This window comes from Poecilia formosa, unplaced genomic scaffold, assembly GCF_000485575.1.
Source record: "Poecilia formosa unplaced genomic scaffold, Poecilia_formosa-5.1.2 Scaffold406, whole genome shotgun sequence".
Lineage (NCBI taxonomy): Eukaryota > Metazoa > Chordata > Actinopteri > Cyprinodontiformes > Poeciliidae > Poecilia > Poecilia formosa.
This window is the reverse complement of record NW_006800345.1, coordinates 276,353-300,564: the sequence shown is the minus strand read 5'-3', so window position 1 is coordinate 300,564 and position 24,212 is coordinate 276,353. Positions and strand designations below refer to the sequence as shown.

General features: G+C 36.6%; 1 protein-coding gene, 1 long non-coding RNA gene and 1 other non-coding gene across 3 annotated transcripts in view; all 3 read left to right on the top strand.

Annotated features, from left to right (window-relative positions):
• hcar1-3 (hydroxycarboxylic acid receptor 1-3) overlaps window positions 1-9,271 on the top strand; it is a 12,636-nt gene extending 3,365 nt beyond the window's left edge. The window contains exons 2-3 of the mRNA XM_007576381.2: window positions 6,116-7,133; window positions 8,056-9,271. Of these exons, the coding sequence (XP_007576443.1) occupies window positions 6,179-7,123 (945 nt within the window). The 5' untranslated portion in view covers window positions 6,116-6,178 and the 3' untranslated portion in view covers window positions 7,124-7,133; window positions 8,056-9,271. The remainder of the gene's footprint in view (window positions 1-6,115; window positions 7,134-8,055) is intronic.
• Window positions 9,272-11,864: 2,593 nt separating this feature from the next.
• On the top strand, window positions 11,865-11,958 carry trnai-uau (transfer RNA isoleucine (anticodon UAU)). Its single transcript has 2 exons — window positions 11,865-11,902; window positions 11,923-11,958. It is a non-coding gene; the product is annotated as a tRNA-Ile (tRNA).
• A 3,804-nt stretch (window positions 11,959-15,762) lies between these two features.
• The window catches only part of LOC103154917 (uncharacterized), a 107,360-nt gene continuing 98,910 nt past the window's right edge, over window positions 15,763-24,212 (top strand). The window contains exons 1-2 of the long non-coding RNA XR_477988.2: window positions 15,763-16,198; window positions 16,616-16,690. This is a non-coding gene — a long non-coding RNA (uncharacterized LOC103154917). The remainder of the gene's footprint in view (window positions 16,199-16,615; window positions 16,691-24,212) is intronic.

Here is a 24,212-nt window from a genome sequence, read left to right as displayed (position 1 = left end):
GGTTTTTCACTTTTCTTGTATTTGAACTATTAGACCAACTGGTAACCAAATGCTTATATCTGTTTTTAAAAGAATATTAGCTTCTCTCTTATGTCTCCATCAGATGAGCAGCATTAGCAGCTTTTGGTGACATTATTGTTAATAATAATAATTAGATTGTTTTTGAATACAATGCAGGATTTAAAATGAACTGATGAAGATGGTCTATGTGTCTAGTCTGACCTGGGAGAGATGTCTGGGGTTCCCTTCTGGACCTGTTACCCCATCAACCCGATGTGGAAGACAATGTTCAGAATGTAGATCTCACGGCATCTCGTGGTTGCAGCCAGTGAGCTGAGGGAAATACAGCTCCATTTTGTAGCAACTCAAGAGCACAGAAACTCCAAAGCACACACAAAGAAGAAATTATATATATGTTACAGGTCCCGGGTGTCAGAACTGCTGTAACAGAGTTGACACAATCTGAAGAGAAAATAAACCAGGAGTCAGCAATGACGACNAAGTTATTTGCACAAGAAAGTAGACCAAACACTTGGTAAGATTTTGTGTTTTTGCAGTGTAGATTCATTGTAAAGCCACTGGAGTGAAAAAAATATCGACATCTTTACAGATTTTTACTGTTTTTGGAAAGAACCTGAGCAGAGATGAAAAGCTGATTTTAAATTATAATTTTATAGCCTGAGAGAGGAAAGATATCTAAGCTACCAGGTAAAAACATAAAAGGCCGCCATTGTGAGTTAAATGTGATTAATCACATTGATTTTGATTGAGTTGCACTGATTTCAACTTCACTAACTTAAACAGAACCCGTCTGACAACATGAAGCAGGCCAATATCCATAAACAGACAAAGTTGGAGGAAGTGGTAAACCTTCCCAGAAATGGTCAATAAACCAAAATCATTTCAAGACCTTATCAATACAGGAACCCAGAGCAGCAGCCAGAGTTCTGCAGGTCCAACTTTCCTCAGTGAAAGTTCATGATTCAACAACAGAAAAAGAGAAATCGGGTAAAAATGGCCTCGAAGGCAGAAACTACTGATGACCAAGAGAACATTTCATGTTGAAAAACATTGATGATCATCATGACTGCTGGAAAACATTCGGTGAACTGATGAGATAAAAGAGGAAGTTTTGGAAACAACATTAATGCTGCAGCATCTTTTACATAAACACATTTGTTGAAACTGTCAAGGTGTTATGACAGTTTGATGTGAGACAGTCAGTGAATTTTGGAAGAAAGTGACTGAAATAAGCAAGAATAAAGTTGATTAATTGAGCTCCCAAAAAATGTGAAAAGTAGATGCCTTTATTTTAACACGACAAAATACTTTTAAAGTTTTGGATTTGTAATAACTAATATCCCTTTCCCATAAAAATGTGCATTTTTTTTTTTTTACATTTACTTGTATTTTGGGCCCCATGACAGAAAGTTCAGACTCCCCTGCTTTGATAGGTTTTGTGTTCGGCTGTGAATTTGCCACCATCTTGGCTCTGGTTTTGTTTTTNACTTGGTAAGATTTTGTGGTTTTGCAGTGAACATACAGGAAATTACAGTTTTACCCCCATGATACTTGTTTTGTATTCTGTTGTGCAACTTTTAAAAGCAGCCAACAACCCCCCCACACACACATTTCTCATAAAACATGAATTATAATTAGCAATATTCAAATTAATAAAGCTGAGTTTGGGTTTAACTTGCACTGGTATGCATTGAAATGGTTTTAATTTAACGTTACGGTGCAGTTAAATCCTTTCTGCAGGATCTTACAGGAATTCCTCTTGCATACACAATAATCTTCTAACTTCACCCAAGTAACGACTCAGTTTTAAATGTGCTTAATTGTATTTAAAGTTAGTGAACCACAAATGTTATTTAATAAAGGAGTTGTTAATAAAATCTGACACAATAGAGTTTTATATAAATAAACAGTGCAGCTCTGGGCATGCCCTCTCATTCGGGTTTTCCCTTTTCAATTGGTGCAAATATTTCCTCATAGTTTTCTGTTTTTTTTAGCCCACTTCCTAAAGCACAAATTCACACAAATACCTGCAGTTTACATGCATACCTTACTTTACTTGCATAACATATTTCTGAAACGATAAATGTTCTCTTCTCTGTAGTGCCCATAAATACACAAAATCTTACCAATTATTTTTTTATTGCAAATTTTGCAGTACAATGGAAATAAAAGAAAACTAACTTTTAATTTATAATATGGAGAGAAAAAAGCAGATTATTTCACTTATAACTAATACTTTTTCATCAATATTAAGATATTATTGATTTAAAACAAGCTCCTATATCTTGCTGAAAAGTTATTTGTAAGTTAGTTTTGTTTTATTTCAAGTGAACTAAGTTATTTGCACAAGAAAGTAGACCAAACACTTGGTAAGATTTTGTGTTTTTGCAGTGTAGATTCATTGTAAAGCCACTGGAGTGAAAAAAATATCGACATCTTTACAGATTTTTACTGTTTTTGGAAAGAACCTGAGCAGAGATGAAAAGCTGATTTTAAATTATAATTTTATAGCCTGAGAGAGGAAAGATATCTAAGCTACCAGGTAAAAACATAAAAGGCCGCCATTGTGAGTTAAATGTGATTAATCACATTGATTTTGATTGAGTTGCACTGATTTCAACTTCACTAACTTAAACAGAACCCGTCTGACAACATGAAGCAGGCCAATATCCATAAACAGACAAAGTTGGAGGAAGTGGTAAACCTTCCCAGAAATGGTCAATAAACCAAAATCATTTCAAGACCTTATCAATACAGGAACCCAGAGCAGCAGCCAGAGTTCTGCAGGTCCAACTTTCCTCAGTGAAAGTTCATGATTCAACAACAGAAAAAGAGAAATCGGGTAAAAATGGCCTCGAAGGCAGAAACTACTGATGACCAAGAGAACATTTCATGTTGAAAAACATTGATGATCATCATGACTGCTGGAAAACATTCGGTGAACTGATGAGATAAAAGAGGAAGTTTTGGAAACAACATTAATGCTGCAGCATCTTTTACATAAACACATTTGTTGAAACTGTCAAGGTGTTATGACAGTTTGATGTGAGACAGTCAGTGAATTTTGGAAGAAAGTGACTGAAATAAGCAAGAATAAAGTTGATTAATTGAGCTCCCAAAAAATGTGAAAAGTAGATGCCTTTATTTTAACACGACAAAATACTTTTAAAGTTTTGGATTTGTAATAACTAATATCCCTTTCCCATAAAAATGTGCATTTTTTTTTTTTTACATTTACTTGTATTTTGGGCCCCATGACAGAAAGTTCAGACTCCCCTGCTTTGATAGGTTTTGTGTTCGGCTGTGAATTTGCCACCATCTTGGCTCTGGTTTTGTTTTTTTCTCAGTCATTTTTGTGGTTGTCTGACTCCTGCCTCCCCTTGAGTCATTGTCTTCCTCAGTATTGGTGCTAACAGCTCACTCCATCTTCCTCCTTTTCTGTGTACGTGTTTATGGGCATGTCTGGTTTCTGGAAACATTTTTGTGTTTTGTTTGGCCTTTTGGCATCTGCAGCCATTTGTTTTATAATAATAAGCATTAATCTTCTTTATTACATTTGTCTCCTTCAAAGAGAAACAACAAATGTAGAAACAACCTTAACACCTCCAGGCTGTTACTGTTTGTACGGTTATGAAAATAATTACACTCTAGACTCTGGCTTAAGCTGCTGTTCTAACTAATATCTTACATTTGACTCTAGACCTCATTGGCTCTAAAACAAGGCCAAATCATTACCCGTCCACCACCGTGCTTTGAGAATTTGAAGTTTTTGAGTTGATATGTTGTTTCAGTGTTCACTTTTTTTCTAATTAAGATACTTAAACAAGCCAGACTTGTTCTTTTTTTCTAATTTTCATGTCATAAACTTTACATTTTAACTGAATCTTGTATAATCGGAGAAGAAGCTGTTTGGTTTTTATCCAATGTCTTTCACCGTCGGTCAATCTGAGCACTTTTGGTAAAATTGGCAACTGCCTAAAATGTTTTCTACTTATAATCTTTTCAACTTTCTAAGTTTAGTGCTGACGTCTTTGCTTTTTGTCATTGTGTCAACATGTGCATTTGTGCTTGCTTTTAGAGTTGGTCAAACTTAAGCAGAGGGTGACGGAGTAGCCAAAAATTAAAAAAGGAGCCGTCCAAAAAATTACTCAAGTAAGAGTAAAATAAAATCTGGTAAAAAGTCTACCCAAGAACTGAATCACCAATAAAAATGTTAGTCATTTAATATTTAAAAATTACATCATCAGATGATATAAAATTTTGTGGACATTTAGGTATTTTTAATGACCAAAATGAAAATGATTCATATAAGTAACATAATTAGAATTTAAACAAAAATATTTTTTTCCAAATCTGTTTCTTTCAATAAAAAAATATGAAAATTTAACTGAACAGTCTTGTTCAGCATTTAGTGAAGTTACTCACAGTTGGCAGAAATTTTACTCAAGAAAGAGTAGCAATACTTCAAGTAAAATTAAAGTAAATCATTAGTAATCCTTAAATGACATTAAATATTGTCGAGACTCATTAGGTTTCTTGGATGGCTGTGGGCAGGAATGATCTCTTGTAGCAGTCAGTATTACAGCAGTTCTGAAAAAGCCTCTGACTTGAGACACTCTGTTGTAATTTTTTTTATTTTATAAAGAATTCTTATTTGCACCATCATCTCCAAAATATTCCCCAGAAGAGAACGAGCTTTCTTTATCAGGTTGTTGAGAAAAAAACTCATTTTCCTCAACAATCTGTTGCACTAAAATTTCCCCACAATAAAGGACAATAAAATATGTTTCTGTTATATTCTCATACCTTGGCAGTAATAAGAGGCTCATAATAAGAGCTGCTGTTGCCTTTCTATCATCTTAAACTTTTTTCTAACATGGTTGAATGTTAAGATTTGATCCAAAGAAGGTTGTTTCACTCTTCTTAAAATTAAAACCAGGTGGAGAAAATAAAAATGCCAACCATTGTAAATAAAAATGCTTCATTTTGTTTTTGTTGACTCAATGAATCAGGAAAAAAAAAAAACCTGAGAAAAAACAGGTAGAAAACACTTTAAAAGGGAACTGAATATTAGTTGACATTTATGAAAAAGGTACCAGGTCTCACGTGGTAGAAGCAAACAATGGAACCGGTTCTGGTTCTGTAAACAAAGCATGAACTAAAGAATCTTCATAAAAGTATGGGTGAGAAATCCTGATCTGAACCAAACCGTGTTGGGTCATCTCACCTAGCTTTCTGCTGTTTAACTGAACCAGGTCTAAAAGGAGCAGCTAAGTGAAGCCAGGTTAAAGTAATCCTGTCACAGAGAGCGTTCATCCTCTGCCCACTTCGACAGACCATGAGGCCGATCACAGATTAACTGATTCAGGCCATAAATTGTTAGTTTCTTTCACAGAGCAACAGATAATATTAGGATTTATGCAAATAAATTCATACAGTTTGTAGCATGTGATGTGCGTTCATTCACATCAGCTATGTTTGGTGCGATTTAATCAAACTTTACTTCATTTGCCTAGAAAGTCCGGTTCGTTTGGGGAGGTGTGAATGTGCAATCAAACTCTACTGCAGACCAAAAATCTGAACTCTGGTTCGTCTAAAAACCTCGGTCTCAGTTCAGTTCAAGTGAACTCTGGTGCGGTTTGAATGCATATGTGAACACCAAATGGACCAGAAACCGCTCCAAAAGCAGGAAGTGGACTACAGTGCAGGGCATTCTGGGTAAACACAAGCAAACGCGCTATTGCTAGAGAATTAGCTTTTTTTTTTTTTTTTTTTTTTGCAAAAGACAAACAAAAAAAATCCTTCAATCGCTAAAATCTGACGCCACTTCATTTTTGTTTACATATTGTAAGGAAGGAAGTTGCGCGCAGTGTCTTCTTCAGAGGTCTTCATGTTCCCTTTCTATGTCTTTGTGTCAAGTTGTTTCTTTGCCACATTGTTCACCCATTTTCATGTTTGTATATCAGTTCATTCTTTAGTCTTTTGTCATTCCTAAAATAATCTGAACCCTAACATCAGTTCTAAAAATCATTTGCTTTCAGATTGTTTCTAACATAACAATAGTCTAATCAGTTTTTATTCTTTTCCTTGGCAGTGTCAACCCACGTGTTGACATACTTGTTCAGCGTGTGGAAAGATCCAATGATACTCTGCCAGAATGAGTCCAGGGGGAAATGTCACCTGCCATCCTGAGATCAGTGAAGTTGCAAACGCATTTGTGATAATTTTCCTGACTATCGAGACTCTGGTGGGGCTGCCAGGCAGCATCCTCGCGCTGTGGATCTTCTGCCGCCGTATGAAGTTATGGAAATCCCACGTCACCTTCCTCTTTAACATCTGTCTGGCCGACTTCCTGCTCTTCCTCAGCGTGCCCTTCCGCATCGACACCCACTTACGAAAAGACGACTGGCAGTTCGGGTCGATCTGGTGCCGCTTGAACCTGTACATGCTGTCCATCAATCGATCTGCCAGCATTTCGTTCATGACGGCCGTGGCAATCGACCGCTACCTGAAGGTGGTCCATCCGCATCACCCCATCAGTCGAATGACCTCGACTCAGGCGCACAAGCTGTCAGCGCTGATATGGCTCATCGTGATTTTATATCGGATTCCATTGTTGACGATCGATCTCCTCCATCAGGTGGGAGAGAAGAAAATATGTCGCAGCTTCCACTCCTACAAAGTTGTCCCTAAGGCAATAAAAATCCACTATGTAGCCTACGTCCTAGAGTTTGTCCTGCCTTTGTTTTTGCTCATTTTCTGCTCCGTCAAGATCGCCTGCCAAATACGAAGGGTTCAAATGGAGAAAAAGAAAGTGGAGCGTGCCATCAGAGCTGTAATGACCATCAGTTTGGTGTTCATCCTCTGCTTCATGCCAGGAGTCTTCACAGGCCTGGTAGGGCACTACATAAAGACATTCCACCCAGAAGCGTGTGAATCCTACACGTTATGGATCAATCTCTTTGTGGTGAGCCTTGGCTTCACCTACCTCAACAGCGCCTTGGACCCCGTCATCTATTTCTTCTCCAGCTCCGTGTTTCATGACACTCTGACGAACTCCTTCAGATGCAAGAGAAGCATCAGCGAAGATAGCACCCTATAACCGCTGACAGGTAAAGACGATAACAATCGAGGTTTTGTGTGATTGAAGAGAGCGGAAACAGATTTTTACATGCAATAAATCAGACTAAATGTCTTCTGTTTTTCAGTCAGGTTTATAAAAATTATTGTATTTGTGTTTGAGATGGAGCTTCAGTGTTTCCATATAATACTGATTACTACTGTCACAAGCTTCATTTATATTACTGAAGATATATTCAAAAAGAAGATATATTTTTCTTTTAGTGCTAAATGTAAAGTTGGTCATTATGGACAAAAAAATAATCTATTTCAGAGTCACCAGACAACAAAGAGTCTGAACGTGTTTCCGATCTGACTTTTATTTCCTTTTGGACTCATTTTTTGTGTCGTTTCATTGTCATTTAGGACGCTCTGACTAGCTTTAGCCAGAACCTTCAAAGGGCCTTTTCCTTTTTTGTTCTGTGATTTATCCACACATCTTTCACCAAAGCATATTTATCTCAAAGACAGAACAATTTCATTCCTTAATGGTGAGAAGAGAAACTTGGCACCTTCATGCATCTGATGAACCCGTCGTCCACTGTTCTCTTCCTGATACCTGGATCAGTTTTACCCATGATGTCACACAAAGAAACAAACTGTTGTTGTCTTAAAATATACCCACAATTATACCTCCAGTTTACTCGGATGTTGTTTCTTAATGAACATCTGGAGCCTTACAAAACAATTACATCATCAGACTTGTTAAGAGTTAGTGTTGCCCAACGTCTGACCTTAAAAAACGTTTCTGTCATTATTTTCACAAGCCCAAACTGGCCTAAACCAGGAAATGTGTTGCTTTATTTGATGTCAAAGAGGTAAAAGTATTTTTCTTTGTGCAGACAAAAGGTTTTAACTTTAAATGTTTCTAAAGAGAAAATACTCATTTACTGATTTCCTCATTTCTTTCCACAGCCTTATTCCATGGAAACAACAAACTTCTTCTTCTTCGTGGGATTACAGATCTACATGCAGCCAGGATACCTAAGAGCCACTTTTACACACAAGTTACCCATAAAAAAACACTTAATCTAACATGACGGAACAGAACAAATCCAACAGATTTCTACCAGGCCAGACCAGAACCTTTTCTTTAGTGCTGATGTTTTACAGTGTGCGATTGATTGGTGGAAAATGAAGCATTTTCCAAGCGTCTCAACTCTAAAACATATCAGTTGTAATTTGTGGGAAGGATGTCAGACAGTTTTTCAACTGATGATCTTGTAAGAGTACAATGCATAAAATCTGCATTTACTCTTGTAATTGCAGATTACAAGAGTAATCTAACAGAGTTTATATATTTATGTATTTCCCACCTTTTTGCTGGACAATTTCCTGGACAATTTCCTCAAAAAAACTATTAACGCTGAGAATCTCTGTTGGTAATTCTAAGGAAAAATACTCAGAAAACCATTCAATATTGTTTTATTTTTACTCTGTATTTCAAACTTTAGTCTGATGCTTGATTTTCCTAAATAACCAAATTTGAAGCCAGTGACTTACTGCCAATCACTAACATATTTTAATAAGAAATTAACCAATGAATATGGTGGCAGATCCACAAAAGTACATTTGCTGCTGAAGTTTAAAAAACTGCAGAACTAAGACAGTTTGTGTCACAGCTTGTCACACTGTGTTAAAATATGTTGATCTCAATTGCTGCAAAATGCTGCAATTTATTTAATACATGATTTGCTTTTCCCTTGAAACTTTTCCACAGCATCTTGATGAGACATGCAACTCAAGAAAGTGTTGCTAACTGCTAGCCAAAGCCATCTCTGAGACACTACTTTTACAATTTTAAGCTAGAATTGTATTTTTATAAACTTTTAACCCGCTGACACATTTGGATAAGACAGTTATTTCATAAATGTCTGTACTTATAAACAGGAAGGCCATAATAGTTTAATCATCTTACCTCTTTTTTCATGTGAAACACATGCTAAGCTAATAAACTTAACTTCTCAGACAACTATCTAATACAATAGTAATTACATATAACAATAGAAGTAAATTAATTTTTCAGCATTCCCTTTTTTTTTAGCGCTAGATTTATATTATGTGTAAAGAGATAATTGTTACAGGAGTCATGCCAACACTGTATTTATGTAAATAACCATAAAAATACTATTAAAATAACTGTATAAGCAAGCATGACTGTGGTTTAAATGTCTATCAGGCAGTGTTCAGATGAACCACTATGAAAACTTTTCCAAAAATTTAGTTGTTTTTTTTTAAAAAGATCTTTAAAAACTACAGTGATGGTGCGGTGCCTCCATCCTGGTTAGCCGTTAGCTTGTCTGATCTTATTTCTCTGTATCCAAAGGAGTTGTTTAGCACAGGTGATATTCTGATCACTCAATAGCTACAAATCTTCTTTATATGGTTTGTCTAAAATTAAAAAATACAACAAAGATCCTACAAACATGACCAGAATAGCAAAGCTACATGATAGCTTTTCCTTGGCTAATGCTAGCTAGTCTTTTTTCCAGTTGCTTTTCTTTTCCTTCAGTTTTTCTACATCTGTCCGTTAAATAGTTTACTGTATTGTTTTAGTTGACTGAAATTTGTGTAACAATTCTTTAAAAATGTCTTTAATCTCAAATAAAATAAATATATATTCTGAGAATATCACATTGCAGAAATATGACAGAGTAGTAGGACCATACAAATAAAATATAAAAAAATAAAATTACAAGAATAAAGTCATAAAATTACTAAAATAAACTTGTGCAAGAAAAAAGTCAATAATATGGGAATAAAGTCATAATAATATGAGAATAAAGTTGTAGTATTATGAAAATAAAGTCACATTATTATGACTTACTTCCCATGCAACTTTATTCTCGTGACACTATGTCTTTATTCTTGATCCACCACCGCTAACAAAACAACTCATGTTGAGTTGAAACGTTTATCTCCGTCCAGAGTACAAGTATGCAAGAACAGGGAGAGCATGCAAACTCCACAGAAACAGCCTGCACCTTTAAATAGGGAGGAGGTCAAACAAGAGGTCAAGACAGTAGAAAAAGGTAAATAAATAAAGAACCTTAATTTGCACTTACTTGGCTTGCAGCACTTAGTATTTGCTTGCAGTTGTGTTTGATTTAAATAATTCTTAAAGAATAAATGCATCAAAATGCACATGTCTATTTACTGTTTATGTGCTGTTTGTTCTAACTTTGTGAGCCATAATAAAAACAAAATACTGGAGTCGCTGAAATTATTCTTGAATGTAATGTCTTTAGAAAAAAAAAGAATATTAAGGACTAATTTTGTTTATTTTTTGGCAATAAAACTGAAAATTTATGTTTTTATTCATCTACAGTCTACAAATGTTTCTTAACTGACTTGTGCACCATTATGTTTATGTCTTTGGTATGCACCATTCCACTGTATGTGCACACCCATGGTTACATGTTGTAAATTAAACATGATCATTGAAATCTCATCCTGGGCTGCTTTATTTGATCAGCACACACCAAAAACTAGTTCCTAAATTTGTGTTTCTTGCATCAGGACATGCACTAGATTAGGTAATTGTTGAGACATTTGGATCTGTTTTACTGGTACTTGGTGAGAAATGTCCCACCAAAACTTTGGAGAATGAGGACCTCTACTGGTTTTACACTAGAGGGTTAACATAATTACAGCCATTAATCCTGCTATTCTTGCTTTGGAAATAAATAAATATATAATATGAAATATATGGCTATCCAATAATAGTACAGTTATTTACAATGAAAGTTGTTTTCCAGCTTTCCATTTGCATCTGTGAATGACAACCTGTGAGTATATCATTCCCAAAAGTCAGAATTTAATAAAATACAGAAGGCTTTCCAAATTATGTTATTGTACTATTAACAAATTGAGGTATTTTGGTTTGATCACAGCTCACAATTTGTCAAAACTGGGATCAGAACCTAAATAAATGGAAACAAATAGTCTTGCAAAGTCTTCCAAAAAATAATATACACTTAATTATTTAACTCCAGGATGAAAGCTGAATTAATATACATATATCTAAGTAGATAAAATGGATTGTAAAATAAATATTTATATACTAATATTAATTTTTTAAGGACTTCATATAACTTTTTTGAGCTGAATTGGTGAATTAAATATACTTTTTAAGAATTTGGGGAATAATTGGCCTGATTATGCAAATCTAGTAAAGATTTACATTTGTAACTATTATTTGTAAATATTTTTGTTCCAAGACATACTGAAAATACAGTTTAATCCAACTTTCACTCACTTTAAAGACGAGTTTAGTGAGGAAATCGTACGTTTTGTTGTACCACGTTAACGTGCGCGCTTCCGCGACGAATTCTCACAGCATGGATGTCCATTTTTTGGACAACACACCACTGGTGAACACGCAGGGAACTTCCACGTCGTTAAAAAGAGACACTGGAGGTTCATCGAGGGCCACTGCTATCTTTATTTGTTTTATATTAAGTTTAATCACGGCTCTGCTTGTATTAATACCCATTTTTGAGGGTTTTATGTCGTTCCGCGAACAGATAATGTACAGATAAAACAGAAAAATCTTCCGTTGACGCATTCCTCCGGACTCTAAACGTTTGTGTAATGTATTATCTACATGTAATTGGTAGAATAATAAGAAAATAAAACGTTGTACATAAAAAATGTGTCGTCACGGCTACACGTCATACGTTTGTTGCATGGTTATATCCCCAAATGCCCACCATTGACAGTAGGCTCCAGTGGCGCAATCGGTTAGCGCGCGGTACTTATAAGTCAGTACACTGCAGAGCAATGCCGAGGTTGTGAGTTCGAGCCTCACCTGGAGCAGTCTTTTGGTATTTCCTTCTGGAATGTTCTGCCACTAAAACTAAGTCCGGTTCGGTAATTGCTTTTGGGTCTACAGTGTGATTCTGTCTGTAGATGAACTTTTAAAAATAAAAACTGAAAGGAAGCTGAACGTGTCTCAGTGTTTTCCTGTGATGATCTGGCCATCTGTCCAATGTGTGGACAGCATTGTTGTCTTGTCTTTTCTTTCTTTAGTTATACAAATGTTTAAATATTTTAATTATATCCTAGTATTTTTTATTTTATTATTGTTATATATTTTTTAAGCATTTCTTCCATTTAGTAGCATTCAGTTTCTAATTATTGTACTTGTAGGTAGTCTTTATTTATGTTTAATTTTGAAATATTTAAATATAGATGCATTTTGACAATGCCCGCAGTTTACTGTGTATTCTCACGCCCTATTTTATCTAGTTGTGTGGATTCACAAACAGCAGGGGGCAGTAGCACTCCATCTGCGCAGACCGACAACCAGGAAAAAAAACAATTTTAGTTTTGAAATATGACTTCAATAAAGACATAAGAGTTATTTAAATATTGGCCTCTTTTTTATATGATTTAACCTGTTAGGCCGGCATTATTTTTAAACTTACAACTAAAACTTATTGTAAAACATGTTTGGTTTTAAAATAACTGGAAGGAAAACATAACTACTTTTTTTTTATGAAAGTGATCAAAATCGTGTAAGAAGTAAGAGTGAAAATAGTTTGATTTGTTAAATATAATTATTGACGTTGCAGTTACACGTTTCACCACCAGAGGCCGCTGTTGTCCATCATTTGAACATTCCTCTTTTCGTTCTTTTTATTTTTTCCCGCTCATTCTTGAATCTAACTGGCTGGATGTCCTTTTTGAATAAAAACAGTCAAGTCGATTTCTTCTTTTTGTTTACCCACTTCTGCTTTCTGTGTCCTCATCTAAATGCCCATTTTATGTGGCAGCACACAAACAATGGTTTTGTTGTTTTTAAAAAATGCTGATAAAAATTTTCTCTTCTTTTCTGTGTATGTTAAATGTGTGCCTCATGCACGTGTAGTGTTTTGTATTATGCATGAATGTCATATCACAGGGTGTAAAACTGAAATGATCCAATAAATAACTTAATACACAAAGCAAAAACAAACATAAAAATTGATTAAAAAAAACATAAGAATTACATCTTTTAATTGACTTTCAAAATGTCAAGACTCGTTCAAGTAAAAAAAATTGAGTTTGACATTTAAAACAGTCAAACAAACACGTTTTTCATACTTTCATTGCTTTCTCTTTGATTGCTAATCTGTACCTGTTTGTCTAAACATGGCCATGTTTTCTTTTCCTCTCCATTCTTCCATGGTAAATTGAGCTGTTGCAACTTGTGTTTCCATCAAAAAACAAAACAAAGGAAACCTACAGCCAGCAGGAAAGTAACACTAAGCTTTAAAGGTCCAGAACATGTTCAGCTGGAATCATTCTCACAGTTTCAGTGTTTACAAAATCACATTTTGGATGCAAGATCTGTCTTTTATATTCCAGGTACAAAACTAACCGGATACTTTATTAGATTTATTAGGTACTTCTGTTCTTATTACCACAAATCCACAAATGTTGAATCAACATGGAAGCAACTCAATGCCTTTAGGTATTTAGAAGTTGCGAAATGGACAAACATGAACCGACAGTTCATGTAGGTTCAACAAAACTGGAGAATAACAGATTGGAAAAAAGCTGCCTCATCCTGATGAGCCTCAATTTTAGCCGCCACATTTAAACAGACATGTTATGATTTGGCGTAAACAAAATGAAGGCAGGGATCCGCCCTGCCTTGCATAACCGGTTCGGGCTGGTGGTTGTGGTTTAATGGTGCAGGAGAAGTTTTCTTGGCACACTCTTAGTCTGTTTGTACCACGTGTCTCTGGTAATTGCAGGACTACAACCATCCACAGATATCTAAATTGTGCAAATACTCGAGATCCACCTTTAAAACAATTCTTACTCCGTATTTTCATAGTTAAACACCAAATATATGGTAATATGCATTAATACGCACAGTGGAAACCATCTTAGCAGTACTGCAGAAGCTGCTCTTTGGGAACAGCCAATCAGCTGTATATAGAAAATGAGGGAACTCCTGGATTGACTGGTTTGCAGACGCTAATTAATAGCATGTGAAGTAGCTTTGCTCCTTGGTATTTTAGCTTACCAAGCTCCATTTTCATTAGAATATTTTACATTTGCTCCACACAGTAGTGCGTAAATAGGCGACAAACAAAAGCAATATTAGGAAAACATAGTAAATTTTGGGTATTTAACATACCTGTTCCCTAAATGTCTGTGACTTTAATGCATTTGGTATTTTCTTTTGGTGTTTTGTTTTTGGTATGCATTGATTTTAGTAGGGAGCCAGCACACTATAACTCAGATTAATGAACTCTGAAATGTAAAAAGTTAGTTTACAACTTTTATCCTTGTTTCTTGTGTTAGAAAAAATTTGTCTGTCAATTTTCAGAAAATGTTACCTTCTATAGCCATGTTTCTACTGATCATATTATTGTGCAATTTAACATTTTGAAAACAAATTGAAAATTAATTTTAAAAAGACTAATGCTTTGATAAAAAGATTTAGAGCTAGGATGGGGTGGTTTTTTGGTCTTATCAAAATTTGTTTATTTCACAAAATTGCAATGGAAACACTTTGTTCAGCATCACACGAGTCACACGATCAACAACAGGATGTTACTACTGACGAAAACCATGAAGAAGAAAGCAGGAAGTAGTCGTTTTTTTTAGTGATTTATCGCATGAACAAACTCTTTCACGTGTGATTTTAATGGCATTTTTTATTTAGTGGAAACACAGCAATTGTGAAACTGTGTTTTTTTTTCAACATTAGGAAGGAATTGACAAAGTTTTGCGCACATTTGTAATGGTAAACTCAGCTGCGTCTGTTAAGAAGAGACACATAATAAAGGAAAAATAATAAGTTACAAGCAATTTAAACTTGCTTTATCTGTTGTGTGGAAGTTTCTTCATCCAGAAACTGTTTTCTAATTTCTCTGGTTTTCCGTCAAAGACCTTACTGACCCAAAAAGCAAAGTTCTTGGCCTTAAATCCATAAGATCATTACTCCTCATTGAAAAAAACATGATCCTGGAAGAAATGACAGGTCATAGAGTTCAACTAGTTCCATTGTAGGTTCACGTCAACCATTTATTTCCATCTAAAGTACATTTTTTGTTAACTTCTTCATATGCTTGGGCGTCATTTTTGCGTTCTCTCTTATGGTTTCCACATGTAGCAGTCAGATGGTACCATCATCAGATGGAACGGGATGATGATGAGTGTGATAAAGGAAAGTAAACAAAGCTGAAGGAGCTTTGTCTGGGAGTGCGTAGATGTTATGCTAAGACCTGTTCTCATATTTCTGCCCTGATCTCGCCTGCAGCAGTAATTGTCTTGATTCAGTGATGCAGATCTGTGTGGTCTTCTCAGATTGAGCTATCATATCTACCACCAAGACTTTCATTTGCCGTTTAATTAAAATAAACTTGTCATGGGAGCAGTTTATTTACGTGTTCAAGCAATAGGAAATCTGCAACAGTGAGTTCGGATCTGTAGGTCCAAGGCCGACCCCCTACTGCTGCTAACCATGCAGCTATGTGCCAATAACTCCCATCTGTGTTTGGTTAGTGTTGAGTGCAGATGCACCATCTAGCTGTATGATGGCTCCCAGGCCCAGCTGTTATGTATGGCAGCCTGTGGGGTATAATTATCATCATTAGTGTTTTTTCTTTCTTTCTTAGTGTTTTTTTTTCCTCTTCTTTTAAGCCTGGAGCGACTTCGCTGATTAAGTGTCGATCGACTCGCCACCGAAAGGAAGTGACGTAATTTCTGTCGGCCACACACCAGACAAACTTTCATGTCGTCTTTTGTTTGTGTTTTTTTTTAATCCAAAATGGATGAAATTTTAGGTTTTCCAGGAGGATGTTAGATGATAATGCGCTATTTAATTTTATAGAGAGATTATTCATTTGTAAACACAGTGGATGCGCGCGCAACTTGCCCGCAGAACGAGCCGCTGGTTGCCATGGTTATCAGTATTAATGTGGCAGTTTTCACATTAGCTAGCATGTTGCCAGTCAGTGGACTACATCTGTTTATCACAGCGTGATAAAATAAGTTATTCTACTAAACTGACATTAGTGAATGAGATGCGTTTTAAGGACCCGCGCATTAAATGGAGGTGAGTCAATAAATGACAAGAGAAAATGGCCCAAACGTCGGATATTGACTTTCTTTTTTTTCTTTTGCAATTTTGTTAAAATCATCAGCTCTCAGTGAGATTAGCGTACAAAAGAAAAGTAAACTTATTAATTAGTTTGTTCACGATCAGAGGGGAAAATGAAGATGTAGCTGCATCAATCAAGGCAGGTGATAAATTATGCCTTCAAAAATTAAAAATGCAGCGGATTGAACGGGAGACAGTGGAGGTGCAGAGATGGGTGTGCTAAAAATAAAACCTCTGATAGCTGCAGATGCCGCAATGGTGCGCCGGGTGAAAAGACGTGATTGGCGCTGGCTGCTAGTTGTAAATTATTTCATTAGCCTAATTGTAAATAGTTTAAATAATTAGAATAATGTATTTTTGTCGTTCTGAAAGTGACATGCGCAGTAGAGTGACTGCTGACGCAACATGACGTCGACTGACGTTGCTGGAACTGCAACTTCTGTTCAGGTGAGACTTATATTTTCTCTCCACACAGTAAAAGTCATGATTGTTAGGTATATTTAATACTTTAGGCCAAGGGTGTCCAATGTGTGGCACGAGGGCCTTGAAATGGTTTTGTTGGGCCCCTGACCAGAAGTCATGAATGGTAAAAATTTGTTGGCCACACTTTTGTTGCCAAACGTGTTTTGGCAACAAAATTTTAGGCCAAATTTTTATTCCAAAACACAAAGTTTGAAAAATGTCAGATTTTTAAAATATATTTTGGATCTTTAATGACACTGCAAAAACACAAAATCTTACCAAGTATTTATAGGTTTTAGTACACTTGAAATGAGGCAGACTCTTTCACTTACAACAACACATTTTTCCCTGTTATGAGTGAAATAATTAGTGCTTTTTCACCAATATTAAAATTAATGACTTAAAAAGCTCCTATATATTTGAATGGAAATTTATTTGTGAGTTAGTTTTGTCTTATTTCATAATAATATTTAATTTCTCTTTGGGATTAATAAAGTATTTTTGAATTTGAATGGAAGATATTTGCTCTAGAAACTACAAAAATACTTGGTATGATTTTGTGTTTTTGCAGTGTAAAAAGATTTAATTAATAAAAACACATTTGTTTAGCAAGTAAAGCTAAATAGGACAAAAAATGTTTTAAAAATATCAAAGTAATTTTTGCATTTTTAATTTAGTGACCTATGTGTCTCGTCGGTAGTTTAAATTTAGTAGTTTTATGTCCTGTGTGCCTCTTTCAGAGGGAACAGTTTGAATTATTGCGGTTTTTTGGAGTTGATTTAATTATTTAATCTCTTTGTTCTGATTAGCGGAGAATAGAAACATTTAACAACATTTAAACCTGACACCCACGATCAATATCACAGTGTTTCACTGAGTTGACTTTCAAAAACATTGTTAAAATAAGTGGAAATATTTAATTAAGGGAAACTCTTATGCATGTTCAACACACACTTGTTTTACCCACAATTTAATTTTTATGCAATTAAAGATGCAGCCACAAGCAGCACAAATGGAGCTGGAGGCATGTATTTAAGAGCAATTATGAAGAAAAAGACGCAACTGCAAATCAGTTATGGAAAAAAAAATCTGGCTATCAGCCACCAAAACAAACCGCTTTGGTGTGCCGTCTTACTCCTTGTTTAAAAATATTTATAATTAAAGATTTAAAAGCAGAGATGCCAACCAGTGTGGTGCTGACGAGTGATTTATAAATAAAAACTCAAACTAAAGGTTGGAGTTATTTAAATTCTCAGTTGCAACATAAGAGAAATTAAATTTTTACACAACTTTCTCAGAGATTTCAGATTTTTGGGGAAGTTGGAAATCGATTCACTGCACAGTGAATCGATTTCAAAATAACAAAATCTTTGCCTGATTTTGTTATTTTTTGCTATGTCTATCAATTATTGTCATTTTGGTCCTTAAAATACCAAAATTTCCACCTAACTTTATATTTTGGTCCATCTGATGATGTCATTTTAAAATATTAAATGATTGAAAAATTGATCAGTTACTCAGTACTTGAGTAGATGTTTTACCAAATACTCTTTTACTCTTAGGTAATTTATTAGATGGTCACTTTTTACTTTTACTTCAGTAAAAATATGTACTGCTCATCATATTTTGCTTGCTTTCCATGCCAAATATACTGAAAATCTCTTCAGCAGCCTGGCTATTTTACCACAAACATACAGAAAAATTACAGAAGAATCAGAAGATTTGTAGTCATCCGCTTTTCATTTATGACTCCTCAGTCGGATGTGTGGCGTATCCTATGAATCAGAGCTTTAGCTGCACATGGATGCACTCGCTTCCAAGAAAGTGATTCTGGGTCCCATAACTTTGAGGAAACGTGAAACTCCTCAAGTTCTGCAGCTTCTTTTGTCTCTCCACAGAGACTTCAGGCTCTCATTTGTCAAGCAGGAAAAATAAAAAATCCACGAGGAGAATCATCATCCTGGTTCGTGATCTTGTTTGTATCACAGCCTCCATTTCTCGTGGCCCTTAGGGAGCCGCAGTGAAAGTAACGTCCTCCGTGGTACGTCTGCTGCGTCCAGATAAATGTCAGGAATAACGGAAAGCGCGTGGAGCCCTGGGAGAGCGATTTACACTCTTGGAGAGACCAAGGACCAAGATCCATAAAAGCTGCTATCTGAGAGAAGGAGCCAAGATGGATCTGGCTGAACTTATCCAGAAAGAGACAACAACTCTTTCTTGGTGTCTCAATTCGAAATGGTTCACATGTGCAAACACACAAACATACACACTCATAAAATCACTTTTTACACTTTTTAAAATTCTTTTTTTTTTATCATCCGAATGCAGAAAATGAGCTGAGTTGGAAAACTGAAGAAAGCTGTGCTTTTAAGTTGATATTTTTAAAATGGGGGGGGGAAGTAATCCCAATTTCCTGGTGAATAGAGAATGAGTCTGATTTGAGGGGCGTGCACACACCTCCAAACTGCGCCCAGACACGGCTGTAGTGGTTGCTGGGAGACTAAAGTGTTTCTTGAGTTGCATTTTAAATGAAAAAAAAAAAATTATATTCTCCTGGTCAATAGAAAAGGAGGACAAGCTGAGAGGCGCACACACAACTCCAAACTGCGTCCAGACTAAGCTGTGCTGGTTGCTGGGGGAATGAAGAAAACTGTGTTTTTTAAACCATGTTTAAAAAACAGTTTCTTGAAATCTGATTTATTTCCTGCAGATTAAATGCAGGAAAGAAATCAGAAGTAGTTTGAACTAAGAGCTGCGCACACACCTCCAAGCTGCGCCCAGACTGCGCGGTGGTCGTTTTTGGTAGAATAAAGTTTTTCATGCTGTGAATAACATGAAAAAACAAAAAACGGAGCCACAGTATTGTTAGTACTTTTTGCATTCTCTGTATTTTGGCATGAGACCCAAGTGTTTTATCAGCTCCCATCGGGGGTTCATGTCCATCCATTGTGTCTGCTTTTGCTGTGTCATTGTAACGCAGATTTAAATGGCAATAGTATAAACAGCAGCGTGATGACCTTTGATAGAGGAAGCGGGTTGTCTGATCGTGCGCCAGCACCACAGCTGTGTACTCTACCTGAGCAGCAAGAGTCACGTTGCTCTGCAAGGTGTTTGACTGAACGTGAAGGTTCTTTTAAAACGTTTCACCCTCCTTTACTACCACAAACCTTAACGTAGTGATCCAGAACTATGTTGTTGAATGAAAAATGATCCAATATAGATCTGAAAATAGTTGCATCCATTTATATTCTGTCTCATTTTCATAAATAAAATCAAAAATAATTTCAAGACAGTGAAACATGCCAACTTTAGGGGAAGCAAACCTATGATGCTTGTAGAAATAACAAGAACAGAACTCTGCATTTAGCATTTGATAATAACAAACATAAATTATGTTAATTAAAGAGGACCTATTATGCAAATTCACATTTTGCATGTTTTTGTACTTCCATTTGTATCTGTACTGCTTCTAAAAAAATCTCTCAGCCATTTTTTGGCAATAACGTAATGTTTTTTGATGACTGGAAAATGACCCATTTCAAAAACCTTCAGAATATAATGTCACAAATCAGCAGGCTCAGCCCGTTACCTAGCAACCCCAGCAGCGTTCCGCCCGTTACCTAGCAACCTAAGTTGAGCTCCAGCACTTCTGGTCAGCTGGTTTTATCGGTTTATGCACTGTACAATGGCTGCTGGAAAAGACAAGTGTTTTGTTGTTGACTTACCATCCAGAAACCACTTGGTGCATTTTTGTTGCCTGTACAGGAGGCCCTTTTTCTGCTTTTCAAAGATGTATGGCTGAGTAATTGTGCATCTGTTTGCAGTCATTTTCACGTGTGAGTGTAAACGTTGAGTTGGGGGGCGTGGCCAACAGCAGCAGTAAATAATTCCTTAATATTGATGAAAAAGTTAATATTCCATTGGCAGATTAAGCTATTCTTTCCGTGTTATGAGTTAAATAATTTGCCAATGGAACAAGGACTTTTTCATCAATATTAAGGAATCATTTACTTTAAACAAGTTTCTTTTAAGTTAATTTGCCTTATTTCAAGTATACTAAGATATTTGCACTGGAAACTAAACCAAAGATGCATGTTAAAATTTCGTGTTTTTGCAGTGTAGGCAGAACTGACCAGACTAAAATCTCATTACCACAGAATGCTTTTGAACAAAAAATGTAATGAAAATGTTTCTTATGTCCCATAGAGCTATAATAACCTGTTCAAGGAAGCATAATAAGTCACCTGTAAAACAAAAAGGCAACAAAAAACTTTTATGGCGCAGTCTTGCATTCGCAGCTTGTAAAACTTCATATTCCTGCAGCGTCTCTTTATTTCATTTCATACCCCCGTCCTCTGCAGGCAAAAAGCCCAAAACCCACACCCGCCTGTTTGCGCGCGCGCGTGTGTGTGTGTGTGTTCGTGCTGTACGCTGTTTGGATCTGTCGGCGCCCAGCCTATCGCTCCCTGTGGGCACATGAAGGTCGGCATGGCGGCTGGGGGCTGGGAGCCGCTGACATGGCCGCCCGGTTCAAAGAGATCTCGCAGGAGATGCAGTGAGAGGGGGAACACAGCAGCCATTATGCTCACCTTGGCCGAGCCTGGGAAAACTCTGCAGCCCCGTCGCCCCCCTGTCCTCGCCTGTGGTTACAGGCAAGGAAGCAAGTGGACTTACAGGTGCTGCGTAGCACTCCTCAGGCTTTGGATACGCCAAAGTCTGCCACAAGTGGAGAAAAAAAACCCTTACAATATTCGGTGTTTTTCAGTGAGCGCTAAGAGCTGAAAGATGGGAAAGAGTGATGTGTAGTGTGTGAAAATACCTCAAACCAACCACAAAAATATTTTAAGAAGTGATCCTGATTTTCCCTTTAGTGCCCAAGTAGAAAAGTTATAGTGTGGACATATAGCCTCTTGGCTTTACCCATGCAGTGCATAAAATGCAAAGTATTGCAACTTATTGCACCACAAAGAAAGTATTATTCAGACTTAATAGGCCTTGTTTGATTATTTTTCCACATTAAGGGGTTTTTCTGACGAGGAGTCCAGAGAGCCTTTCAAGTCAAGTCAAGTTTATTTGACTTTTTTCAACCACAAAGTGCTTTACATGAGAAAAACAAAATACCATAACCAGTCATAAAACAAGCAGTTTGATCAAATAATCAGAATCATCAAGATTAATCATCATCAAATATATCAATCATTTTTCCAGGTTTTACTCTAAACAGGCGGAATTTTAGCTTTTATTTGAAGGAACTCAGTGTTTCGGATGTTTTGCAGTTTTTTGGAAGTTTGTTCTAGATTAGTGGAGAATAGAATGTCTGGTTCTGGTTCTGGAGAGGGTAGACTTTTGGAAGGTTGGTACAACAACAGCAGATCTTTAATGTGTTCATTGATTTATAAACTAGCTGCAGCTTTCTGATTGATTTCTTTAGGGAGACCGGTTTTGGTAATCAATACGACTAAATGGACAAGTTTCTCTATTTCTTGATGGGACATCGGTCCTTAAATCCTGGAAATGTTCTTCAGGTGACAGAAGGCCAACTTTGTAACTGTCTTTATGTGGCTCTGAATGTTCAGGTCTGAGTCCGTCTCTGGTTTCTAGCTGTAGCTGTAGCTCACTCCGGATCGTTCCTCCTTGGGTCCAAAGATAATAGCTTCAGTTTTGTTTTTGTTCAGCCACATAAAGTTATGGCGCCTCCATGCATTGATTTGTTCCAAGCTTCTGTTCAGTGCTTGGATGGGTTCAGAGTTACCTGGTGACGTCGTAACGTAGAGCTGCTACTTTTATGTCTTCCCAATATTTCTGGATTAGAGAGCCGTCCCAGAAGATGTATGAGTAATCTGCTGTTGTGCCACAATTTCTCCAACAAAGTGCTGTTTTATTTTTATTAAAGTTGCACATAACCTGGGAGGTTATAAAGTGTCTTAATGTTTCTCTTCACTCAAATTTCTTCCTCTAGTTACTGTTAATAGTGCAGTATGTTACTGTAAAATCTTTCGAATGTGAATACAAGCATAAAAATGTGCATGGTTACCCCTCAGCTTGTATGGTTTGTAGTTTTTCTCAGTAGCCACTTCAATTTCTGGAAAACAAACATTTTTCAACATAGCCACAGTTTTTTTAGCCATGAACTGTTGACCAATTTCATTATTTAGATGAAAAACATCATGTTTTTAAAGTAATAATATGCATCAAAACCTTTCACATGAGAATGGAAAGGCCCAGATGTTCCCAGAGAGTAGATTTCTAAAGCAAGAAACATTAGTCACTGAAAAAATTCAAGATGGCCGCCATGACCATCTAAAATGCACACATATATTCTCCATTAAAACCATGACAGCCATTTTGAAAAATCTCCACCAGATAAAGAATAAAAAAAAAATACAGGATCATAAAGATATATAGGATTTTTACAATTCAAAGTATGTAGGTTATAATTTGACACCAAACACATTAATAGATTTAGAGCAACAACCATGGTGGCCAACTTGAAAAATCAAAAACTTATCAGTAAATATGATTTCAATGGGTAAAAAAAATTATGATTTGACACCAAAAGTATCCATCTGTGATAAATCCTGTGAATTTTAGGTGACCATGGCAGTCATCTTGAATTTTTTCAGTGGCTAAAGTTTGTTTTCAGAAGCCTAGCCTCTGTGAACATCTGGTCAAGTTAAATTCTCCTATTCTCATGTGAAAGGTTTTGATCTGCTGCACTATAAAACATTTATAACATGTCACACACTTTTCTACGAGCTACAGTCTTCTTTTGTCATCATCATCTTCCCTTTTATGAACTTCTTCCCCTTCGTGCCTGAAACTCTGGCACATCCTTTAGCATGGCACGGCTTCATTTTCCATTGGCGCCCCAACGCGCTCCGGCTGGTTTTATTCCAAGGGCTCTTTACGTAGCACCACTTTTCTCTACCTTATAAACAGGCTGGCTATCACCTCCGATTCTTCATGCTGAGTGTTTAAAGAGCCTGGTGTTCCTGCGCTCACACCTGGCTGTAAATAGTCTTCCACTTGCAGCTCAGAGCCACCCGCCCCCCGTCACTCAGTAAATCGCCAGGATTTTTACTTTCCCCATATGTTTCTACCATATTTTTTTATTGCACCGCTCATAGGGCAGACTATGATAACACTTGTTGCCGGAGTGGGTTTGGGTGTACATTGGCAGGGCTAGGCAGGTGCCATTAAGCGGGCCCTTGCTGTTTTATTAATAGCGGTTTATGTTTCGATGCAGGCGGCTATGAATGTGGCCATTCAGCGAAGGAAGGGTAGGAGTGCACACCAAAGGTGGCTCTGTGTGCGTGTGTTTCGCAGGGGCTGGCTAGATTCGGCTGGTACTCCGCGCCAGTGTCTGATGTTAGCGATCCAGGGGGTTTCAGTTATTTGTTTGTGCTGGTGTTTCAGCGAGAGGAGAGGCTGACATCACTTCTTCCAGCACTGAGGGGGTTGTTAATGTTGCCATTCTCAGCTTAAAGGAGCGAGGGTTATGGCAGGC